The sequence below is a fragment of the Phaseolus vulgaris genome, chromosome 4 (genome assembly GCF_000499845.2).
Source record: "Phaseolus vulgaris cultivar G19833 chromosome 4, P. vulgaris v2.0, whole genome shotgun sequence".
Taxonomy (NCBI): domain Eukaryota; kingdom Viridiplantae; phylum Streptophyta; class Magnoliopsida; order Fabales; family Fabaceae; genus Phaseolus; species Phaseolus vulgaris.
This window is the reverse complement of record NC_023756.2, coordinates 1,587,286-1,606,700: the sequence shown is the minus strand read 5'-3', so window position 1 is coordinate 1,606,700 and position 19,415 is coordinate 1,587,286. Positions and strand designations below refer to the sequence as shown.

General features: G+C 29.4%; 4 protein-coding genes across 5 annotated transcripts; all 4 read left to right on the top strand.

Moving 5' to 3' along the window:
- The first annotated feature begins 2,132 nt into the window (after nt 1–2,132).
- On the top strand, nt 2,133–5,102 carry LOC137836751 (CASP-like protein N24). Its single transcript, XM_068645473.1, has 3 exons — nt 2,133–2,763; nt 3,905–4,040; nt 4,827–5,102. Exons 1-3 carry the CDS (start codon nt 2,195–2,197, stop codon nt 5,007–5,009), a joined length of 888 nt encoding a protein of 295 aa, XP_068501574.1. The 5' UTR covers nt 2,133–2,194; the 3' UTR covers nt 5,010–5,102.
- Nucleotides 5,103–6,338: 1,236 nt separating this feature from the next.
- On the top strand, nt 6,339–10,449 carry LOC137836749 (senescence/dehydration-associated protein At4g35985, chloroplastic-like). 2 transcript variants are annotated; one of them, XM_068645469.1, is made up of 5 exons: nt 6,339–7,006; nt 8,368–8,480; nt 8,636–8,802; nt 9,152–9,236; nt 10,007–10,449. In XM_068645469.1, exons 1-5 carry the CDS (start codon nt 6,464–6,466, stop codon nt 10,182–10,184), a joined length of 1,086 nt encoding a protein of 361 aa, XP_068501570.1. In that variant the 5' UTR covers nt 6,339–6,463; the 3' UTR covers nt 10,185–10,449. The 2 variants fall into 2 exon arrangements, with proteins under 2 accessions (XP_068501570.1, XP_068501571.1); XM_068645470.1 differs by lacking the exon at nt 9,152–9,236 and having other exon boundaries at nt 6,368–7,006; nt 10,007–10,318.
- Nucleotides 10,450–12,867: 2,418 nt separating this feature from the next.
- LOC137836750 (2-methylene-furan-3-one reductase-like) lies at nt 12,868–15,193 on the top strand. The gene is made up of 4 exons (XM_068645472.1): nt 12,868–13,179; nt 13,338–13,661; nt 14,153–14,312; nt 14,751–15,193. The coding sequence occupies exons 1-4, from the start codon at nt 12,967–12,969 to the stop codon at nt 15,017–15,019; spliced, it is 966 nt and encodes a 321-aa protein (XP_068501573.1). The 5' UTR covers nt 12,868–12,966; the 3' UTR covers nt 15,020–15,193.
- Nucleotides 15,194–16,442: 1,249 nt separating this feature from the next.
- LOC137836748 (2-methylene-furan-3-one reductase-like) lies at nt 16,443–19,415 on the top strand. The gene is made up of 4 exons (XM_068645468.1): nt 16,443–16,858; nt 17,514–17,837; nt 18,229–18,388; nt 18,949–19,415. Exons 1-4 carry the CDS (start codon nt 16,631–16,633, stop codon nt 19,212–19,214), a joined length of 978 nt encoding a protein of 325 aa, XP_068501569.1. The 5' UTR covers nt 16,443–16,630; the 3' UTR covers nt 19,215–19,415.

The following is a 19,415-nucleotide window of genomic DNA, read 5'->3' as shown; positions in this document are numbered from 1 at the left end:
AATAAACTAACATTTCGTAGAAACCATCAGTTTGAAACTTCACTGTTTGAAGCAGAAGAAAAGCCATGATCAAAAAACACATTTCTCTCAATCACAATTTTGTTGGCTTCATCATGATGTCAATTGCTGATTTTGTCTCTTACTTATGACCAATAGTTATCATAGAAATTGTTGCAATAATTGGTGTACATTTAGCAAAAGATTTGGACACAAAATTACGACTCTTGTAAATGAATATCCTTAAAAATCTTACATTACTAGAGATTAAAATATTAAAAAAAAAATTAATATGTATTGTTATCATAAATGAATTTTACTATAGGAAACTTACATGAACTTAAAGTGATAAAAATATATGTTAAAACCGTGTAAAGGTATATAGATATATCTGTGAAATGTTGTTTTATTTACAAAGAATGTGAAGAAGAAGAAAAAAAAAAGCAAAGCATCATTATTTTTTTAATTACTTGTTAAAGGTAGAAATAACATTTTAATGGAAGAGAAGGGCATATTAATGATTTAATTTAAGTTTAACCAATAATTTGCAGTGTGATTACATATGAACCAGAAGCTCCCAGGATCTGTATTTTATGCAAAAATGGCATGCATTGCTTTTAAGCAATTTCACTTATTCCAAAGGTCAGATCAGAAGATTAATTGTTAATGGTGATTAGTGTTAATGGATTACTTTGCTCTCTTGTAGTTTCACTAAAAAAATATAGAATGAGTAAAATTAAAAAATAAGTTAGATTTTATTAGTTTAAAAAAACTTCCTAAAAAACTTTTCATAGAAAGATTGATTCATAGCACTTAATTATATATTAATTTTGTAAGAAAAAAATATTGAACTTCATATTTGTTTAAGTTTAATTCCGTATTATATTAATCGGCTATTATTAATTTTGTGATTTCACTATTATGAAATTCTGAAGAGGAACTTAATAATAAAAGAGTTCAAATACGTAAAATTGAAAATATAATTATTATGTGTGAGAAATAAACATAAAGTGGCTAAATTTCTAAAATAATGTTAAAATGTATAGTTGCATATTTTATTTTATAATTAATCATAATAAATAAAATTGATAATTTATATATATATTATTTTATTTTTCTGATAAAAAAATTTGAAAAAAAAACTTTTTATCTCATTCTTTCTTTGTTCTAAAATTTTAAATTTGATTTTGAGATAAATTTGTATATGCTTAATGAAACAAGAACGATTTAATCAATTTTTATTTCTTTCCATTCACCAATTATTATTATTATCATCAAAATAAATATTATAATCACACAATTAAACCATCAAGCTAACAGTAATTTCAAATAAAAACTTGAGCAGAAAAGTACCATTATATATAAACTACAAAATCATTTCTCTTTGATTATTTAACATTTTCAAGATCAATAACTTATATTGGATCAATCTCATGAAACTTGCTAGTAAGATTTAAAGTCATATAAAATTAACCTTTTCAAATTACTTAGCTATTCACCAAATTATATATATATATATATATATATATAAATGTTACTTTCACAAGTTTATAAATTGAATTATATCTTATAACTTTGATTTGCTTAATTTCAGTAAAATTTCATGGTAGTTGTAATATCATTACAAAAAAATCATGAAATAAAAACTAATTTTAGATACCAAAATAATTAGTTGGTGACTAAATTAGATACCAGAGACTAAAAAAAAATAGTTTCTAAATTAATTTTTATTATTGTTAAATGGTTTCTAAATTGGTATCTAATTAGTTATCAAAGTTTTTACTACCAAATTTAAAAATCAAATAATTGGTAGTTAAAACTTTGCTAAACTAATTAGATACTAATTTAAAAATTATTTAATAATGAAAACTAATTTAGAAACCAATTTTTTTTATTTCTAAAATATTCTCTAATTACTAATTATTTTTTTCTCTAAAATTAATTTTCATTTCATTATTATTTTTTTTATCTAATATTAGTTTTCATTTCATTATTTTTTTAGTGTATGATATATGATTGTCAACGTCATATATATATATATATATATTATATTATTATTATTATTATTATTATTATTGATGAATTAAATAATTATCAAGTAGCATTCACAAGTGATATATTTATCATGCATCAAACAACAGCATTTTCAGTGTTGTAGTGCATCTAATTCAAAAGAACTCTTGATCACACATTCACCATGACCACAACCAAAACTGAAACTCCATCTCAAGAAAAGAAAGGTGACAGAATGAAAAAGCACTCAGAGAAGACAGAAGAAGAAGAAGAACTAAAACCCTCAAAGGAGAAAGAACAAAGCCACCACCACCACCCAATTTCAAAACCTCCTTCAGCTCCAACCCTTCGAGACTCGTTCAACAACTCTCACAGCCACCACTCTGTGAGCGAAGGGGACCTTCAGAGGGTGGTGGCCAGCCACTCTCAGTCCATCAGCGATGGTGCCATCAAGGAAGTGAACAAGAAGAGTGTGACAGTGATTGATGTGGAAGATGTTGAAGAAGGGGCACGTGATGGAGTGTCCAAGAAAGTGAGTAATTGGCACATTGTTGTGCTGAGTCTGAGAATTGCTGCTTTTGTGTTTTGCATGATTGCATTCTCTGTGTTGGCTTCTGATAGAAGGGAAAAACTGCATGAAGCATCACCAAATTGGATTGGTTCCGACTATGAATCAAATTGGGTTGGTTCCGACGATGAAGCATCATCTCTACAAGACTTTCAAATTCATTGGTATTACTTACAGGAATTCAAGTAAGTTGCACTTACTATCTCTCTCCCATTCATATATTTTTGTTTATAGCATTGAAAAACTTAGTTTATGTGACATTGATTTTGAAGTTATATAAGTTATGTTTGGTTGTTTTTATTACAAAGACAAATTAGTAGTGAATCTTTGTAAACTTTTCCAACACAGAAAATACTTAAAATTGCTTCATTTGGCATCGATTTTGGATGCTGAATCATTTTTTCAGCATGAAATGAGAATATGATGAAAATTTATCTAAACCTACTTCAACTGATATTTCAACCTGATATTCTACATGATTTAATTTAATATGAAACCATATATATATATATATATATATATATGTATGTATTTAATTATCATATTTATATATGATTTATCTTCTATTTCTATCTTTTAATGTGCCTAGTAACACATTGTTTGAGTCATATAGTTTAGAATCACCTAAACTCCTTTTTGAAGAACAAATCCTCTATTTTCGAGTTCTTACTTTGTTTCTTATTTTTAATGTAGGAAATAGTGAAAAAAAAATAGTAAAAAAACATTTTCAGTGTTCTTTGCACAAAAAATGTAAAAACATAAAAAAGTAAAGTGGAGATAAATTTACATTTTTGAAATAAAAAAAGAAAATAAAACTTAAGTCCAAACTTTCAACTTCTAGGTTATTGTAGCTTTTCAATTGTAGAATTCTTTTGCTAAGGGGTTTTGTAAGGTAAATAAAGTTGAGATATTTAGAAGTTAAAATAAAAAAACTTATAAAATAGTTGAGCAAGTACTTGATTGATTTTAATTTATAAAGTAATTTTATTTCATTTCCTTAATTTATTTTTTAATTTTTTTAATTATTTATTTAAGAAAATCACTTAACTATTATAAATGTGATATATATGCTTCAACCTATTTAACTATTAACTACTAGAAAAGTGCATAAAAATAGTTTAATTTGGAATTGCTTTTTCATGCAGAACAACAATTTTTTTCCTAAACTATTCTTCTTTTATCACATTAATCAAATAATGGGGCTTTTGAGATTATCCAATGAAAATTTTCACATAATTTTATTATCATTGCTTCTGCTTGGTGCAACTGCCATTGTTTACTAGCATTTGTGAAGGTCTTGGTAATGCTTTGGGTGTTATTGTTCAGGTACTGTTTCTCAGTGAATGTGATTGGATTTGTGTATTCAGCATTGCAAATATTTGATCTGGTCAAATATTTCATTACTAAAAGACACACAGTGAATCCCAAACTACGTGGTTACTTCAACTTTGCTATGGATCAGGTAAACTTTTTCACACTTCAGGGATTTTCATTCTATCAGTTATATATACAATAAACAAATTTAGTACATAGTTTTATTCATTATTCATGTCATTAGTTGTTTAATAAATCTCCTATATCTTAATCATGGAAAAAGTTATGATGCCTATTGTGGTAATGCATGCATGTTAGTGATATTCTTCCACCTCAGTTCCCATTGGCTGAAAAGGTACCTATATATGTTTAGTTTTTAATTTGTACATAAATTTTATGAGTGTTTTCAAAATTCGTCATTGTCTTGTACTTTTTTCTGACAATTTCTTCTCTCAATCATTTGTATTTCTGGAATTACCTTTCGGTTTTTCGTTTCAGGTGTTATATCTACAGGAATTCTTCAAAGCTTAAATTAGTCTTTGTGTGTTAATCATTCTTAAAAAAAACTAAACTACTGAATTAAATACTCATCTATTTATAATACTTGTTAATGAGTCTATTGGATCTGTCACATCATATTGAATCTTATATTTATCCTTTATTAATTGATTTTTTATTTTATAATTCTGTCTTTAATATTTAACTAACTCTATCTGTCTTTTATACGTGTCTCTTATTAAAACTGACACATATATCTTTTCACTTAAGATTTCCACTTACGTCTTTTTTATTCTTTTCTTCTTTCGACTTTTTGGCCTTTTAACAATATTTTTTTATGGACAAAAATAATATAAATAACCTAATTCATGCATCATGGCATATATTTTATATATTGCATACTAAGCAAGGTGTTTGATGGCTTGAAAAATTTCAGGTCATGGCATATCTTCTACTATCAGCATCATCTTCAGCTGCCACCACAACTCATAATTTGTCAATTGTTCTTTTAGAAGACAAGTTCATGGAAATTGCCAAAGCATCTGTTGCTTTATCCTTCGTAGCGTTTCTGGCCTTTGCATCTTCTTCTCTTGTTTCAGCTTTCTGCAGATTCAACTAGTTTATCTTTATCTATCTATGCAACATTTTTCAATAACATTATATATTATCATGTAGTGTCAAGTACACAAAAAATAAGCTGCATATCTGTGAACATTGATGAAGTTTTATCACTTCTTGATTATCAACTGCTCAAATTTTCAAAAGCAAGATTCGTTATGATGAGATGTTTTTTCTGCTTTCTGGCTTAAGAAGAAAATGAAATTTTACTACAAATTTCAATTTTGTATATGGGAGACAGAGGAACACACTAGTTTTTCATTAACATGATTTAAAGTAAATGTTCATATGTTTAGTTTTCCAATTGAAGATTTGATTTTAAAAGTAAAATTAATTATAAATTTAACAAGTTATATATATATATATATATATTATTTCTAATTGAAATTAACTTTATAAAATTAACTACATGCAAACTGTGTGAGTATTGAATTTTGGTATGAATGTATATGGTTGAAAATCTTATATCGACTAGAGTTTTATGAGGTTAAGTTAGGTTTATCATTTCTTGACATAGTATTAGAGTTATTTAAAATCTATCCTAACAAGTATTTTTTGGGTTTATCAAGTCATTCGATCACTCGTAATATATAGTTCCACATACAAATTGATAACTTCAGCGTGAGAGAAGTGTTGAAGATAGGACGTTTTATAGAGTTTATAATATTATATTGAGTCTAATAGAAAAAAAAAATTCAAATTGAACAATATATTATTTTGGGAAATTGATGTCTTACCCATTACATAAAAATGAACATTAACTAACCAAAAGAAATTGCAAAACAAGTCTCATTTTATAAAACAACAAAAGTCATACCAATGTGATATGACTTCAGTTTAAAACATGTTATACATAAGTTGTCTAAGGATGACATGACTAACTTCAGTATAACATGGTTTGAATTGAAAATCATGTCACTAGATATAACTCTAGTTAAAAAGAAAAGTTATAGTAATTACATAACTATATTTTCAATATAAAAGTTGAGTAAACTTAATACGATTTTGACATGATAAAAATCGTCTCACCATAATACAATTTTATTACATTAAAATCATATTTTGTACGATTAATTCAAATTCATAATTTTTTTATTAAAAAGAAAGGGAAAGAATTAAACCCACTTAGGAATAATTCAAATTCATAATTTTTTTATTAAAAGAAAGGGAAAGAATTGCCCCCACTTAATTAAAAAGAACCATACTTCAATATACTAGAATTGCATAGCACTTACGTGGAATTTTTTTATAATTAAGTTATAGTGCTTTTTGATGATGTGACATCAGCTTGCTCTTGTTTTTAATCCAACGGACAAACGAAATGAATAATATTAAAACTCATCTTTTTTAAAAAAAAAATTAAAACAAAAATTCGGAAGATGAAGGGTTAAACTGTATGCAAAAACCTTTGTGTTGTTGATCGATCTATCTCCATTAACACCCCAAAGAAAGAACATGGCAAACAGAGCAAAATCAGAGATGGGTTTTCAACACTTGCAAAAACCCAAAACTCCCACACAACAGCTTCTGCTGCAGATCCCAGGATGCAAACTTCATCTCATGGAACAAGGAGAAGCCCTTCAACTGGCTCAAGGGCATTTCACAATCACGAGGGTCATGGACCAGAATGTGGCACTGGCAACAGTCATAAAAGTTGGAAGCAGTGTTCAGTGGCCCTTGACAAAGGACGAGCCAGTGGTGAAGGTGGATGCTCTTCACTACCTCTTCTCTCTGCCTGTCAAAAAGGGTGGTGAGCCTCTGAGCTATGGTGTGACCTTTCCAGAAGAGTGTGATGGGAACATGGGGATGCTGGATTCTTTTCTGAAGGAGCACTGTTGCTTTTCTGGGTTGGAAAGGAGCAAGAAGAGTGACCTTGATTGGGAGGACTTTGCCCCACGGGTTGAGGATTACAACCACTTTATTGCCAGGGCCATTGCAGGAGGGACTGGTCAGATTGTTAAGGGTATCTTCATTTGCAGCAATGCTTACACCAACCAGGTTTAGTTTGGTTTATGTTGGAGATCTAACATTATCACATCAATTAATAATTAATAAGTGGTTGCTAATCTCATTAAGTTAGGTTTAAAGTTCCATTGGTTTGCTTTCTTTCAAGTTATCAATACATCATTAGGGTTAAAATTGATTTTGAATTGAAATGATTTATTTATGTTTAAATGGGTTTAGTTTAAAAGTAGGTTAATAGCATAATTCAGTATAGTTTTTTCATTCAATGAAAAAAAACAGCTCAAGTGGGGCTTTGGAAAAATATTTGAAAAACTGATTTTGAATGAACTACTAGTTTTGGTTAAAAAATTATGAAGTCAAGGGAATTATCTTTTGAATTTTCTTACCTTGAAAGTAAGTTCGATGTAAAATTTATTGTAAATTTTTGAATTCAGTGAATATCACGTTTGGTCAAATTGAGGATTGAAGGCAAAATCAATTTTACTCAGCAATAACTAATATATATCTATATATTCTTACCAGTTTATGATGAAACGGATCATACATGTGAAACCAATTTAGATTTAGAATCAATTCAGTAGTTGATACTATAACGTGATTATTAATAATCCAACATGAATAAACAAATTCTCTTATATTACTCTTTAGTTCTTACAATATGAAATCTTGATGTTGGGAAAATTGAGTGAGATTGAAACATTGACTATGTTGTCTTAAAGTCAAATTGCAATGTCAGACTTCTGAGTTGTGAGTATGGTGCATCAAGGTCTTATATATGAAAAAAATATGTATGAGATTCTCAGTCAACAGCTTGGCTTACAGATTATTGTCAAAAAAGAGAAACTTTCTGGCATGAGATGCTTGAGTTACTGAACGGTTTGTTCCTCTTATAAGAAAAGCCTTTATAAGAGAAATGTTTATCATCGAACAATTTATATAGTTAAGAAAGAAAACGGAGTAAAAAATTTGAAATGTAATAAATAAAGAGATTGTTGGAGATCCGACCACGTCGATTAGATATATGGACATTTCATAATATATAAATGGGTGCAACATAAACTAATTTTATAAGGTTGAGTTAGGTTTAAAGTCTCATTTGTACTATGGTATCATAGCCATGTAGAATATATCCTAGCGAGAGTTTGTTGGTCTTATTAGGTCATCCTTGATCGGACCCTATCTCGACTATAGACAAGGACATTTCATAGTATATAAATGAGTGCAAATAGTGATAAAGATAGATAAACACATCAAAATTATGTGATTGTATCTTATTTTATAATCTAACATAATAAAATTTGAGTCATGCTTTCTCTTTTTAGTTTTTCCCCTTCATTTGAAAAGAAACAAATAAATCATTATGCTTTTCATCAAAAACCTGTTATGAAAAGCAGATCCAAAAAGGAGGGGAAGCGATCCTAAATAGTGCTGCAGAAAAGAACAATGCTAACATGAACAACAGGAATGATGCCACAAAGAACAGTGGAATGAATGAAAACCTCAAACGGTATTGAAACATGTGATGAGATTGAATTTGAGTTCATGTTTAAGGACTAGATTATTGACTATAAGAATTTTTCATTTTCATACATTGTCTTAACTTTTAAGAGGATATGTATAATTACAAACTAACTTGGATTTTTTTCCATGTTTGCAATCTAGTGTGAGAAAACTGACAAATATGACAGAAAAGTTAACCAATTCGTTGCATGATGGTGTTGGAACAATGAGTGGATCAGTGATGGCTCGTGTTATTAAATCCCAACCAGGACAGACATTCCTAAAGATGCTCCCTGGAGAGGTGCTATTGGCTTCCCTTGATGCAGTCAGTAAGTAACACTTCTCAAACAAACCAAAGTTTAAGATCCTATAAGGATAGCACGTTCCTCATTATCAAATTTTCTGACATTTTAAGAAAATGTTTTGCATTGTCAAAAATCATATAAGTAGTACAAATATAGTGTGAAAGATAATTATTATAAAAGTCCAAGACATTTTTCTTATGTCACAATTGAATATAAATGTAAAACTACATTAATGGTGCATACACTACTTGGTCTTTAAAAACTCATATACCAATCTTATTGTTGTTATGTTGGATACCTAAATAAGCACCATAAGCTAATCTCATTCTTTTAAACAAGCACCATCAACTTGATTTCTGTGTTTAATGCACAGATAGAGTTTTTGAAGCAGCTGAAGCTGCTGAAAAACAAACCTTTTTTGCCACCTCCAAAGCTGCAACCAGAATGGTTTCCAACAGGTAATAGTGTTATTATTATTATATTGCTTATATACCCGAAATTTATAGTTGAACCAGGCATTGACAATTTATGCCTGAAAGTGAACTCTAAGTAACTTGGACAACACTTTTTCTCCATTCTGATGATGACATAACTACTAGGCTCTTGGTTTTAACTGTAACATCTTAATCAGCTAGTTTAAGTGTTGTAAACTTAAATTTGAGATCAACTCTTTTTTTATGTAACATTATGACCTTTTGCCACGTGAATTTAAGGTTTTAAATTGTAATCATTATTACAATTTTAGAAATTTAAAAAATCTTGACATTATATTGCAACTACATTCATGAGCTGATTTAAAAAACCTTGTATCAATCTATCAGCCAAATCAGTAAAATGACTGCAAAAAACTTAAAACTTTATACTATATAAACAAAATAGTATTCAACTTGAAACAAAAGTGTGATGCATTTCTTTCAACCGAAATTTTTTAGCAATAAACTTTCTAATAATACTAAGTGAGTGTCATTCCCAAACTAATAGATTATCTGCATTAATTTCAACCAACCGAAAAGTGTGCATTGAAAATAGTGTTAAAAACTATCTGCGTCATTGGATATGATTTGCTTCCATGGTGCACACTTACTAAAGCACAGTTGTGAGAGAAACTACACTTTTAAGCTTTTAGTTTTGAACAATTTAAATGGAAAAATAAACACACACCATGTTTAACACCTATGTTGTGGATACATAAATGTAAGCTTAGCTAAAATGGATGGTTTGGCAACAGGTTTGGGGAAGAAGCGGGAGAGGCTACTGAGCATGTGTTGGCAAGTGCAGGACAAGCTGTTAACACTGCTAGGAATGTCTCTAAGATTTGGAAAGTCATCAATCCTGCAGCCTCTTCTGCAAATGCTGCTGGAGCACTAAAAAATTCTGTCAAGAAAAGAAGAAAGGCTTCATTATAAAATCTAACCATGTTGCTTTCTGTTTCACATAGGTGAAGTGAAAACCAAACATAACTATATATATATATATATATATATATATATATATATGTAATCTTTTTAGTTGTTATATAAGTATTGTTGTTCTGATAAAAGACACAAATATTGTTGTATCAATTGGTCATCCGTAGGCAAACCATAGAAGAACCAAACTATGTGAAGTGTTTACATGAAAAAACTCCCAAATGTAAGTAAGAGAGCGTTATAGTAAAATCATTCTAAAGTTTATAGGACTATTGTAGTAACTTGATGTCAGTTATTAATTTAATATGGCTCTGTGTGTTGGGTATTGGACTCCTTTCCTATGTAGAGAAAAAGTCTAAATTGAGAAGCTCACTTGATGTCTCATTTAACTAAGTAGAAAGGGGTTTGAAGTCAGGAAGAGAGTAAGAGAAAAGCTCTGAAGTCACTCAAAACACTAGCATTTTATTTGAGAGAAAGTCATTCTTGAAGTTTCACAGTGCTGCAACTGTAAAACTGCTACTACAGATTTGTTCACCATTGGATCAAGTTGGAAATTTCACACTTCATTCTGAAGGGTTGGATTATACAAGGTCTTGAGTGAAGAGATATTCAGTTTGCACAGTAATTATGTATTTTTTATTTATTTTTTTATCTTTTTTGTTCTTTATTTGTTACCTTTATTGCTTTGTTGTTTGGCTATTATTTGTAAGTTTTATTGTTTTGTCATTTGGCTAGGTATTTGTACACACCAGATCAATTGTGATTTGTACTCAACATCTACACAAAAAATGTATATTTTAGTTTTACATTTTTGGATATCCATTTCCGTAACAAAAATAAGGAAGTTCTGGATATGCAAATTCAGATGTGTTTTTCGGATATGACCATCCACAGCACATACCTTCTGGACGCCAAGATCTGAAAGCTTTTTTTTTCTCATTTTCGATGAGAAAATCCATCAAAGGTGGCAAGGCAATTTGGAGTTTTAAAAAACAAAAAATGAGTGCTGATAACAATTGATGTGGTGCAAGGAGAATTAGCCAAAAAGAAATAACAAAAAAGGGAATGGGCCAAGCCAGAAAAGCCTAAAACAGAAACAGCTAATAAACCCAAGACAGAAACCATTTTAACAATTGTTATTTGTCACAACAATTAGAGGGAACACTCGTTTTATTACCAGAGGCATAAATTAAAGAAACACTCGTTTGTCACACACACACTCAAACACAATTTATTACTGTGTTTTATGTCAATACACATTCATATAAATACTGTGGTAACGTATTATATTTTTCACTAACTAGTTCAGGAATTAATTTAAGTGATGTATTTTTTTATATAGAACAAAATTATCTTAAAAAAATTATTTATCTTATATACGTTTAAAATTTATGAAGGCATTAACTATTGCTTCCCTGCGATTGAAAAAACATTTTTATCTGCAGAATTTTACTTAGGTATGTCAAGTCACTTTCATGTTTTTCAATTTTTTCTACGTATAGAACCTTGAATCCGTTCAGATACAGCATTATTGATCAACCATCGTTTTCTCTCATTAAATTTTTTTTCCCCATGGTTTAAACTTAAAGTAAAAAATAATTAATGGGTCAAATAAAGGAGGATTAAGTGTTAGGTAGCATATACATTTGAGACAAATTAGCATAAGAATTTGAATGTGAACCCTATCACCTTTCAAAATTTTCAAAATTATCTTCTATTTTAGATTTTTCCAGATTTAAAAAAATATAATTTGAAAATCAAAACTTCATTCCAAAAAATAAATCCATAATGTAAAAAATACATTTTAAAAAATAATTCAGAAAACAAAAATCTGAAAATGCATTCTATATTCCAAAAATCCAAATCCATAAATATATTCAAGAAATCTTATTTACTCTAAATAGATATCACTTATTTACATAATTTTTAAAACCATCTTACAAGTTTTATTTTATTACAAAGGTGTAAAAAAAATCTATATTTTATTTTTCCTTTCAAATTTTAAAAATTTAAAACATTAATTTAATTATTTTATTAAATTTAAAAGATACTTTTTAGTTTTAATATTCAAAATTTTATTTATAACTCAAACCCATCACATCAATATATTTCAACAAAAAGTTTCTTACAAAATGATGAATATAGCCAAGAATTGAAGATGTTATACATTACAGAATGAATCTTGCCAGAAAATTGTCATCATGAACTCCTGCAGAGTTTGGCAAGAAAATTATTAGCCATTGACAAAGAAGGAAATGGAAAAGTTTCTAATAGTAAAAACATATATTTCATATCTTAATAAATTAATATTTTTTTAATTTTAAAATATTATTATATTATTATAAACAGTTTCAAATGTATGTTATTTATTGTTTATAGTGTTAACAAAAATTTTCTCAATGAAAGAAAACCAAGTGATTCCATCTTTTCTCTACATAAATGAAGAAAAATTATAATTTGACAATTTTTTTTTTTAAATATACATCGACAACTTCAATTCTTTTATACAAATACATTACAACATCTAATACTATTATTTTAATATTTTTTTATTTAATTACAAATTTATTTTTATTATATATATTTATTTTTAAATTTATTACATCAAGAATTATATAAATTATATTTTTTTATTTAAAAAAAAATAGTAAATTTATGATGGTACATAAGTGAATGGTTGGTGTTGCAGCATCATAGTATCCACAGAACTGATTTCACCTAAAACCTAGGAATTAATTCTAACATCCTCTTACTCTTTTCCCTTGAAGCCACTCTCACAATGGCAACTACTCCAAGCATTCCATCACACATAAAAGCTTGGGTTTATTCTGAATATGGAAACACAGAAGACATTCTCAAATTTGAATCAAACATACCTATACCACAGATCAAGGAAGACCATGTGCTCATCAAGGTTGTGGCTGCAGCCCTTAATCCTATAGATTATAAGAGGGCTCTTGGCTTTTTCAAGAACACTGACTCTCCCTTGCCTGTAAGAATATGATTTTATTCTCTGTAGTGTATGCATGGTTTTAAGACCTCATTTGCATGGGATTATAGACAGATTTTTCATTTTGTACCATCTAAAAATGTCTTTTATTTTTTGTTTTGTGTTGATAAATCTTGTATCTGGTGCTGCTGGAAACTAAGACTGTTCCGGGGTATGATGTTGCTGGTGTGGTGGTGAGTGTGGGAAGTCAAGTGAGAAAGTTCAAGGTTGGGGATGAGGTTTATGGTGATATCAATGAGGATCCTCTGGACAATCCAAAAACTGTTGGATCTTTGGCAGAGTATACTGCTGTTGAAGAAAAGTTATTGGCTCACAAACCTTCCAATTTGAGCTTTGTTGAAGCTGCTTCCCTTCCTTTAGCCATCATCACTGCTTATCAAGGACTAGAAAGAGTTGAGTTTTCTGCTGGCCAATCTGTACTTGTTCTTGGAGGTGCTGGTGGAGTTGGATCCCTTGTTATTCAGGTTTGATACATTCCATCTCTCTTGGTTTGTTTGCCAAGTGATATTTTTTATTTCATTTTGTTGTAGATCAAACATGACCAGAGAGATTAAGACATTTCATAGTATATAAGTGAGTCTAAACCCTTAATACATCTCATTCTTTCAAAGTGCATTATATGTTTAATCATCTTTGGTCTTCTTTGGTAAAACCTTTATCAATCAAACAGAGAATTGGATATTCTAATCCATCTAAAGAAATCTTGCATCTTGCATAGCTAATTAGAAAGATAAGTGAAGACAAGCTACACAATTAATAGACTAATCATAAAAAGAGAATTGGAAATGCTCTCTCTTAGATTTAACCATGTCTACTATTTAACCTTTATTAAGTTCAAAACTCCAATTGATGAAGTCAAAAGGGATAGTGAAACAATATATCATTGCACATTATCCACATAAATAAATTCAGAGCATGCCCAAATGATTTGTTATGCATGTTTTTGATGATGTAGCTCGCCAAACACGTTTTTGGGGCATCAAAGGTTGCAGCCACAGCCAGTACTGGGAAACTGGATTTGTTGAGGAACTTGGGAGCAGACTTAGCCATTGATTATACAAAGGAGAAGTTTGAAGAGCTGGAAGAAAAGTTTGATGTAGTGTACGATACAGTAGGTGAGATTTTGAAACTGAACCTATATATTTGTTCTGCATTGTATTTTATGCTTGTACCACAGCAAGTTGTAGCTTTTCAAAATATTTTTTATGTTGTAGGCAACACACGAAACTTATATAGATAATACATGAATTTTGGATAAATTTGATTTACTGAAAAACAGAAAGCTTAATCCTCATGGATATACAAAGACCCTTATAGGACGGTCTAAACCTCTGATTCAACAAAACCTGTTAGACGGTCTAAACCTTAAACCTCTGATTCAACTGTGTGCAATTATGCAGTAAATGTTACATGTATAACAACAAATTTTCTTATATCTTTCTTCTGCACATTATAGACCAAAAAACAATGTTGTATAAATTATTGCATGTGCATAACATTTTATATAATAACATTCTATTGAAAACTTGTATATTTTGATCTTCCAAAATCAGGGCGGGGTGAGATTGAGAGAGCATCGAAGGCAGTTAAAGAAAGTGGGAAAGTTGTGACAGTAGCAGCAATTGGAACTTCAGCTATCTTTGTAAAACGCATTTCAGATGGTGGTGTGTTGGAGAAACTACAACCTTACTTAGAGAGTGGGAAGGTGAAGCCAATACTTGACCCTAAGAGTCCCTTTTTGTTTTCTCAGACTGTGGAGGCATTTGCACACTTGAAGACTAATAGAGCCATTGGAAAAGTGGTCATACACCCCATTCCATGAGGATAAAAGTCCACAAAATTTATGAACTCAACCAAACTTCTGAAGAAATGTACTGAACTCCTCAACTGTAGAAGTTGTTGGTGTGTTAGATTAGAGAAAATGTGGAATTTGATGATAAATATTTCAGAAATGTGGTTGTGAGAATAAGATATTTTGGTTGTGTTTTGGTTTAAATCAATGTTGTTAAACTCGTAATTCAGAAAAGAATCGGAAAGAGTATGAAAGCTCATAACTCGAAGATCATAACTCCATTCAGAACAATTATTATTCGAGTTACTACTATACATAACATAGAGATCCTCCGATCTGACTCATGAATCATCGGATAGCTCCGATCTGATTATATACCGATCCACCTCACGATCTGACTCGTTTTATGGACAATCTAGATCGCAATCTTGACAACACTGATTGCAATATAAATAATATATGCATGTAATAGAGTTTTTCTTGTTAATTTTCTATAAAAATTAATAATGATGTGCAGTAATTCTTACACAGTGAAGACAAGGAAAAAGCTAAAACTACATGCTGTAAGCAGAGCTCACAAGGAAGGTTATGTATGTCCTGATTCTATGAATTATATTCAGAAGAACAGAGATTGGACATGAAATCTGGTACCTACTTTATAGTTTTATTTTTTATTTTATCTGTAATGCAATTTTGACTTTCTTCTTGGTCACTAATTTTTCAGCATGCATGTAGAGGTTTTGTTGGCAAGGTTCATGATGCTATGACCCTTTTTCAATTACCACTCCTTTGACCTGTGCTTTTAAAGTTGCAAAAAAAAATAAAAATCAGTAGATATCATTGTATATAATAAAAAAAAATACACTAATAGACATATAAACTCAATATATTACATAAAAAAAATTATCTTACAAATATATATTACTTATAAAATATTGATAATAATGCCAATTTTGGTCACTTCAGTGACAAGTTTTTTGAAACTAAAAATGAATACTTTCTCCCTTAATTAACATTTAAAAAAAAAAATAACGATTGGTTATGCTTTTTATTGAAAAAAAGTTAACTGTTAGTCACGCATTAAAGTATTTACTATTTAAATAATGTGGTGGCTAGGATTACTATAATCATATTAAAAATTGGTAGGTAGATTACAGGCACTAAAGAGATTATGATATCTTTCTATCCGGCTGCTATATATTAAATTAACTAAAATATGATCATCCACCATAAAGTTTTTCATATGTTAAAAAATGAATAAATTATTTAAGAAGTAAAAGTATTAAATAAAAAAAACTAGTTAAAAATATTCAATGCAACTTTCACTGTCCCGTAATTATTCTTTTGTGGATTCCTACAAGTTCATTGAACAAATAAAGAGTTTTATTTTTTTTAACAATCAAATACTAAGCTAGTTTACTCATAAATAATAATGATTACTACAAGAAAAATCACAAAATTTCAAATACAAGAGAACAAATTCTCCAATAAGAACATACATGAATATTATATATATGATGATTTCCTAATTTTCAATCAAATTAGAGCCTATAAATTTTGCCTTTAAGCACTTCATCTCCATTCCTCTTGTTCTCTTAATCTCTTCCTAATCTCTTACTAATCACTGCAAAGATCTAATATATGGCAGAAGCTGCATCAAGCACTGATTCTACTATTCCAACCCACACAAAAGCTTGGTACTACTCTGAACATGGTAGTCCAGCTGATGTTCTAAAGTTTGATCTCAATTGGCCCTTACCACAGCTCAAAGATGATCAAGTGCTCATCAAGGTCATAGCAGTATCCCTTAATCCAGTTGATTACAAGAGGATACATGGGGTGTTCAAGGACACAGACCCTTATCTACCTGTATGTACAAAACACCTCTATTACTCTCTCTTTTTTTATAATAATTCATTTCATTCTTCCTTATAAAAGATTCTAAGATTAAGAAGATATCAAATAGAAGGATGAAACTTATTAGTGTATGGCTTAAATGTGATTTTGTCTTGTTTTGTGTTGCATTTACTGTTAGGAATAATATATTGTACATGCTTCGTAATCCATGACATACTTGTTTAATTACTGTGGCAAAATCAGATTTATGTTTACTCATATTTTTCGTGGAGAGTATGTGTGTACTGATAAGTTGACTAATTTATGATTTATTCATAGAGAAACATTTCATTGGTATAATAGGCTTCCTTCTAGTCTGTTTTTAGAATTCTTTATGAATAGGTATAATCTACCTATGTATCGTTTTTGTTAACATATGAGTTTTGATCTAGTCCTTCCAAAAAAGAATTGTATTTTATTTTCTTTTTCTTTTATTTTTAATAAATTTTTTTTTTTTATAAAAAACGATTGTTATTACTTAAGGTGTTAGCATAACTGAGATATCTTTAAATTTGAGTTTAGTTTCTGAAATATATCACTTTTAAATTTTAAAACTTACTGTCTTTATACATATAATGGAACTGAAAGACTAATATCTGAATCTAAAACATTTTAATGGTGTGAGAAGATAGTGCCTGGTTTTGATGTTGCTGGCATAGTGGTGAGAGTGGGAGGAGAAGTAAGGAAATTTAATGTTGGAGATGAAGTGTATGGTGATATCAACGAGCAAGGGTTGTCGAATCTTAAGATTCTTGGGACTTTGTCAGAGTATACTGTTGCAGAAGAGAGACTATTGGCTCATAAACCATCCAATTTAAGTTTCATTGAAGCAGCTAGCATTCCTTTGGCACTTGAGACTGCCTTTGAAGGTTTTGAGCATGCTCAGTTTTCTGCTGCCAAATCTATCCTTGTTTTGGGAGGAGCTGGTGGAGTTGGAAGCTATGCCATTCAGGTACATCAACATATGAATCAGTTCAAAGGGTTTTTGTTATCATTTTTCATTATCATGACATTAATGTAAAATATCTGTTACTTTTTGATTAATCTGTCAAAAACAACATATGTGATCATCTTGTTGGAGAGATTTCACATCTAGATTAGAACATTTTGCAAACTTATAAGAAAGTTGAGTTAAGATTAAATTTCTCTTCTTAAAAGAGTATGAATTGTTATGTGTGTATGTTTTGGTTGCAACCAGCTAACATGTTTATATTTGTTATCATTTTTTCATTAACATGACATTAATGTAAAATATCTGTTACTGTTACTTTATGATTAATCTCTGTCAAAAGTTATATGATCATCTTTACTGAGATGATGAATTGCTTATGTTTTGGTTGCAGCTAGCCAAACATGTTTATAAGGCATCTGTGATAGCAGCAACTGCAAGCACTGGAAAACTTGAACTTTTAAGGGAGTTAGGAGTTGACTTGGCCATTGATTATACAAAGCACAACTTTGAAGAACTTCCAGAAAAATATGATCTTGTGTATGATACAGTAGGTGAGACTTTTGAACAAATGAACTTATATTTGGTTTAAACTCCTGTATAATATAAAAAGAAAATGAGATACACTATATTTTTGCTTATGCTAATATTTATAACACTAAGATTTTTTGAATAGTAATCGAAATTATTAATAAAATATGTGACAAAATTATTGACCAAAATTTATTTTTATTACTTTATTTTTTAAAACTTGTCTACATATTGTATTAGAATATGTGAAAACTCAAAAGGTTAGTTTTGAAAAAAAAAACTTAATTTAAAATTAGAAAAATGATAATAGTTTGGTGTTAAGATATGTCATTAAATCATATTAACTAATAAAAAAATAGGTTTAGTTGAATTCTTTACTAACTTTCCTATTCTTATTTGGCAAATTTTGTTTTTGAAATTTAACATACACATCTATATATCCAATAAGTTAAAATTAAATTTAAAACAATGAAAAACTAAAAATACTTTACTCTCTTAAAAAATGACAATCTATTATCTTGATTGCTTCTCATGAAACCCTAATTATTGCTTACCAAAAAAAATATACTTTTGTACATTATAGGGCAAGCTGATAGAGCCTTCAAGGCCATTAAAGAAGATGGAAAAGTTGTGACAATAGTACCACCTGGATATCCACCAGCAATCACTTTTGTGCTAACTTCCAAAGGATCAATCCTAGACAAATTAAGACCTTACTTTGAGAGTGGTCAAGTGAAGCCAATACTTGATGCCAAGACTCCATTGCCATTTTCTCAGCTTGTTGAAGCCATTTCCTACTTAGAAACTTCAAGAGCCACAGGGAAAGTGGTTGTTTATCCCATACCCTGATCATATCTTATCATAAACTCATCATGTAGCTATGGTTAATGTTAACTGTGATCAACATTTTCAAGTGAGTGCTAAGTTAGTTGAGTTTTGCATTACTATGATTATGCATGCAAAGAAACCTTGCTGCAGAAAAATAAAGATTGATAATGCATGTGTATAGTTTCTTTAATATTAGATTTGATCTTTCTGGTTATGTTTAAA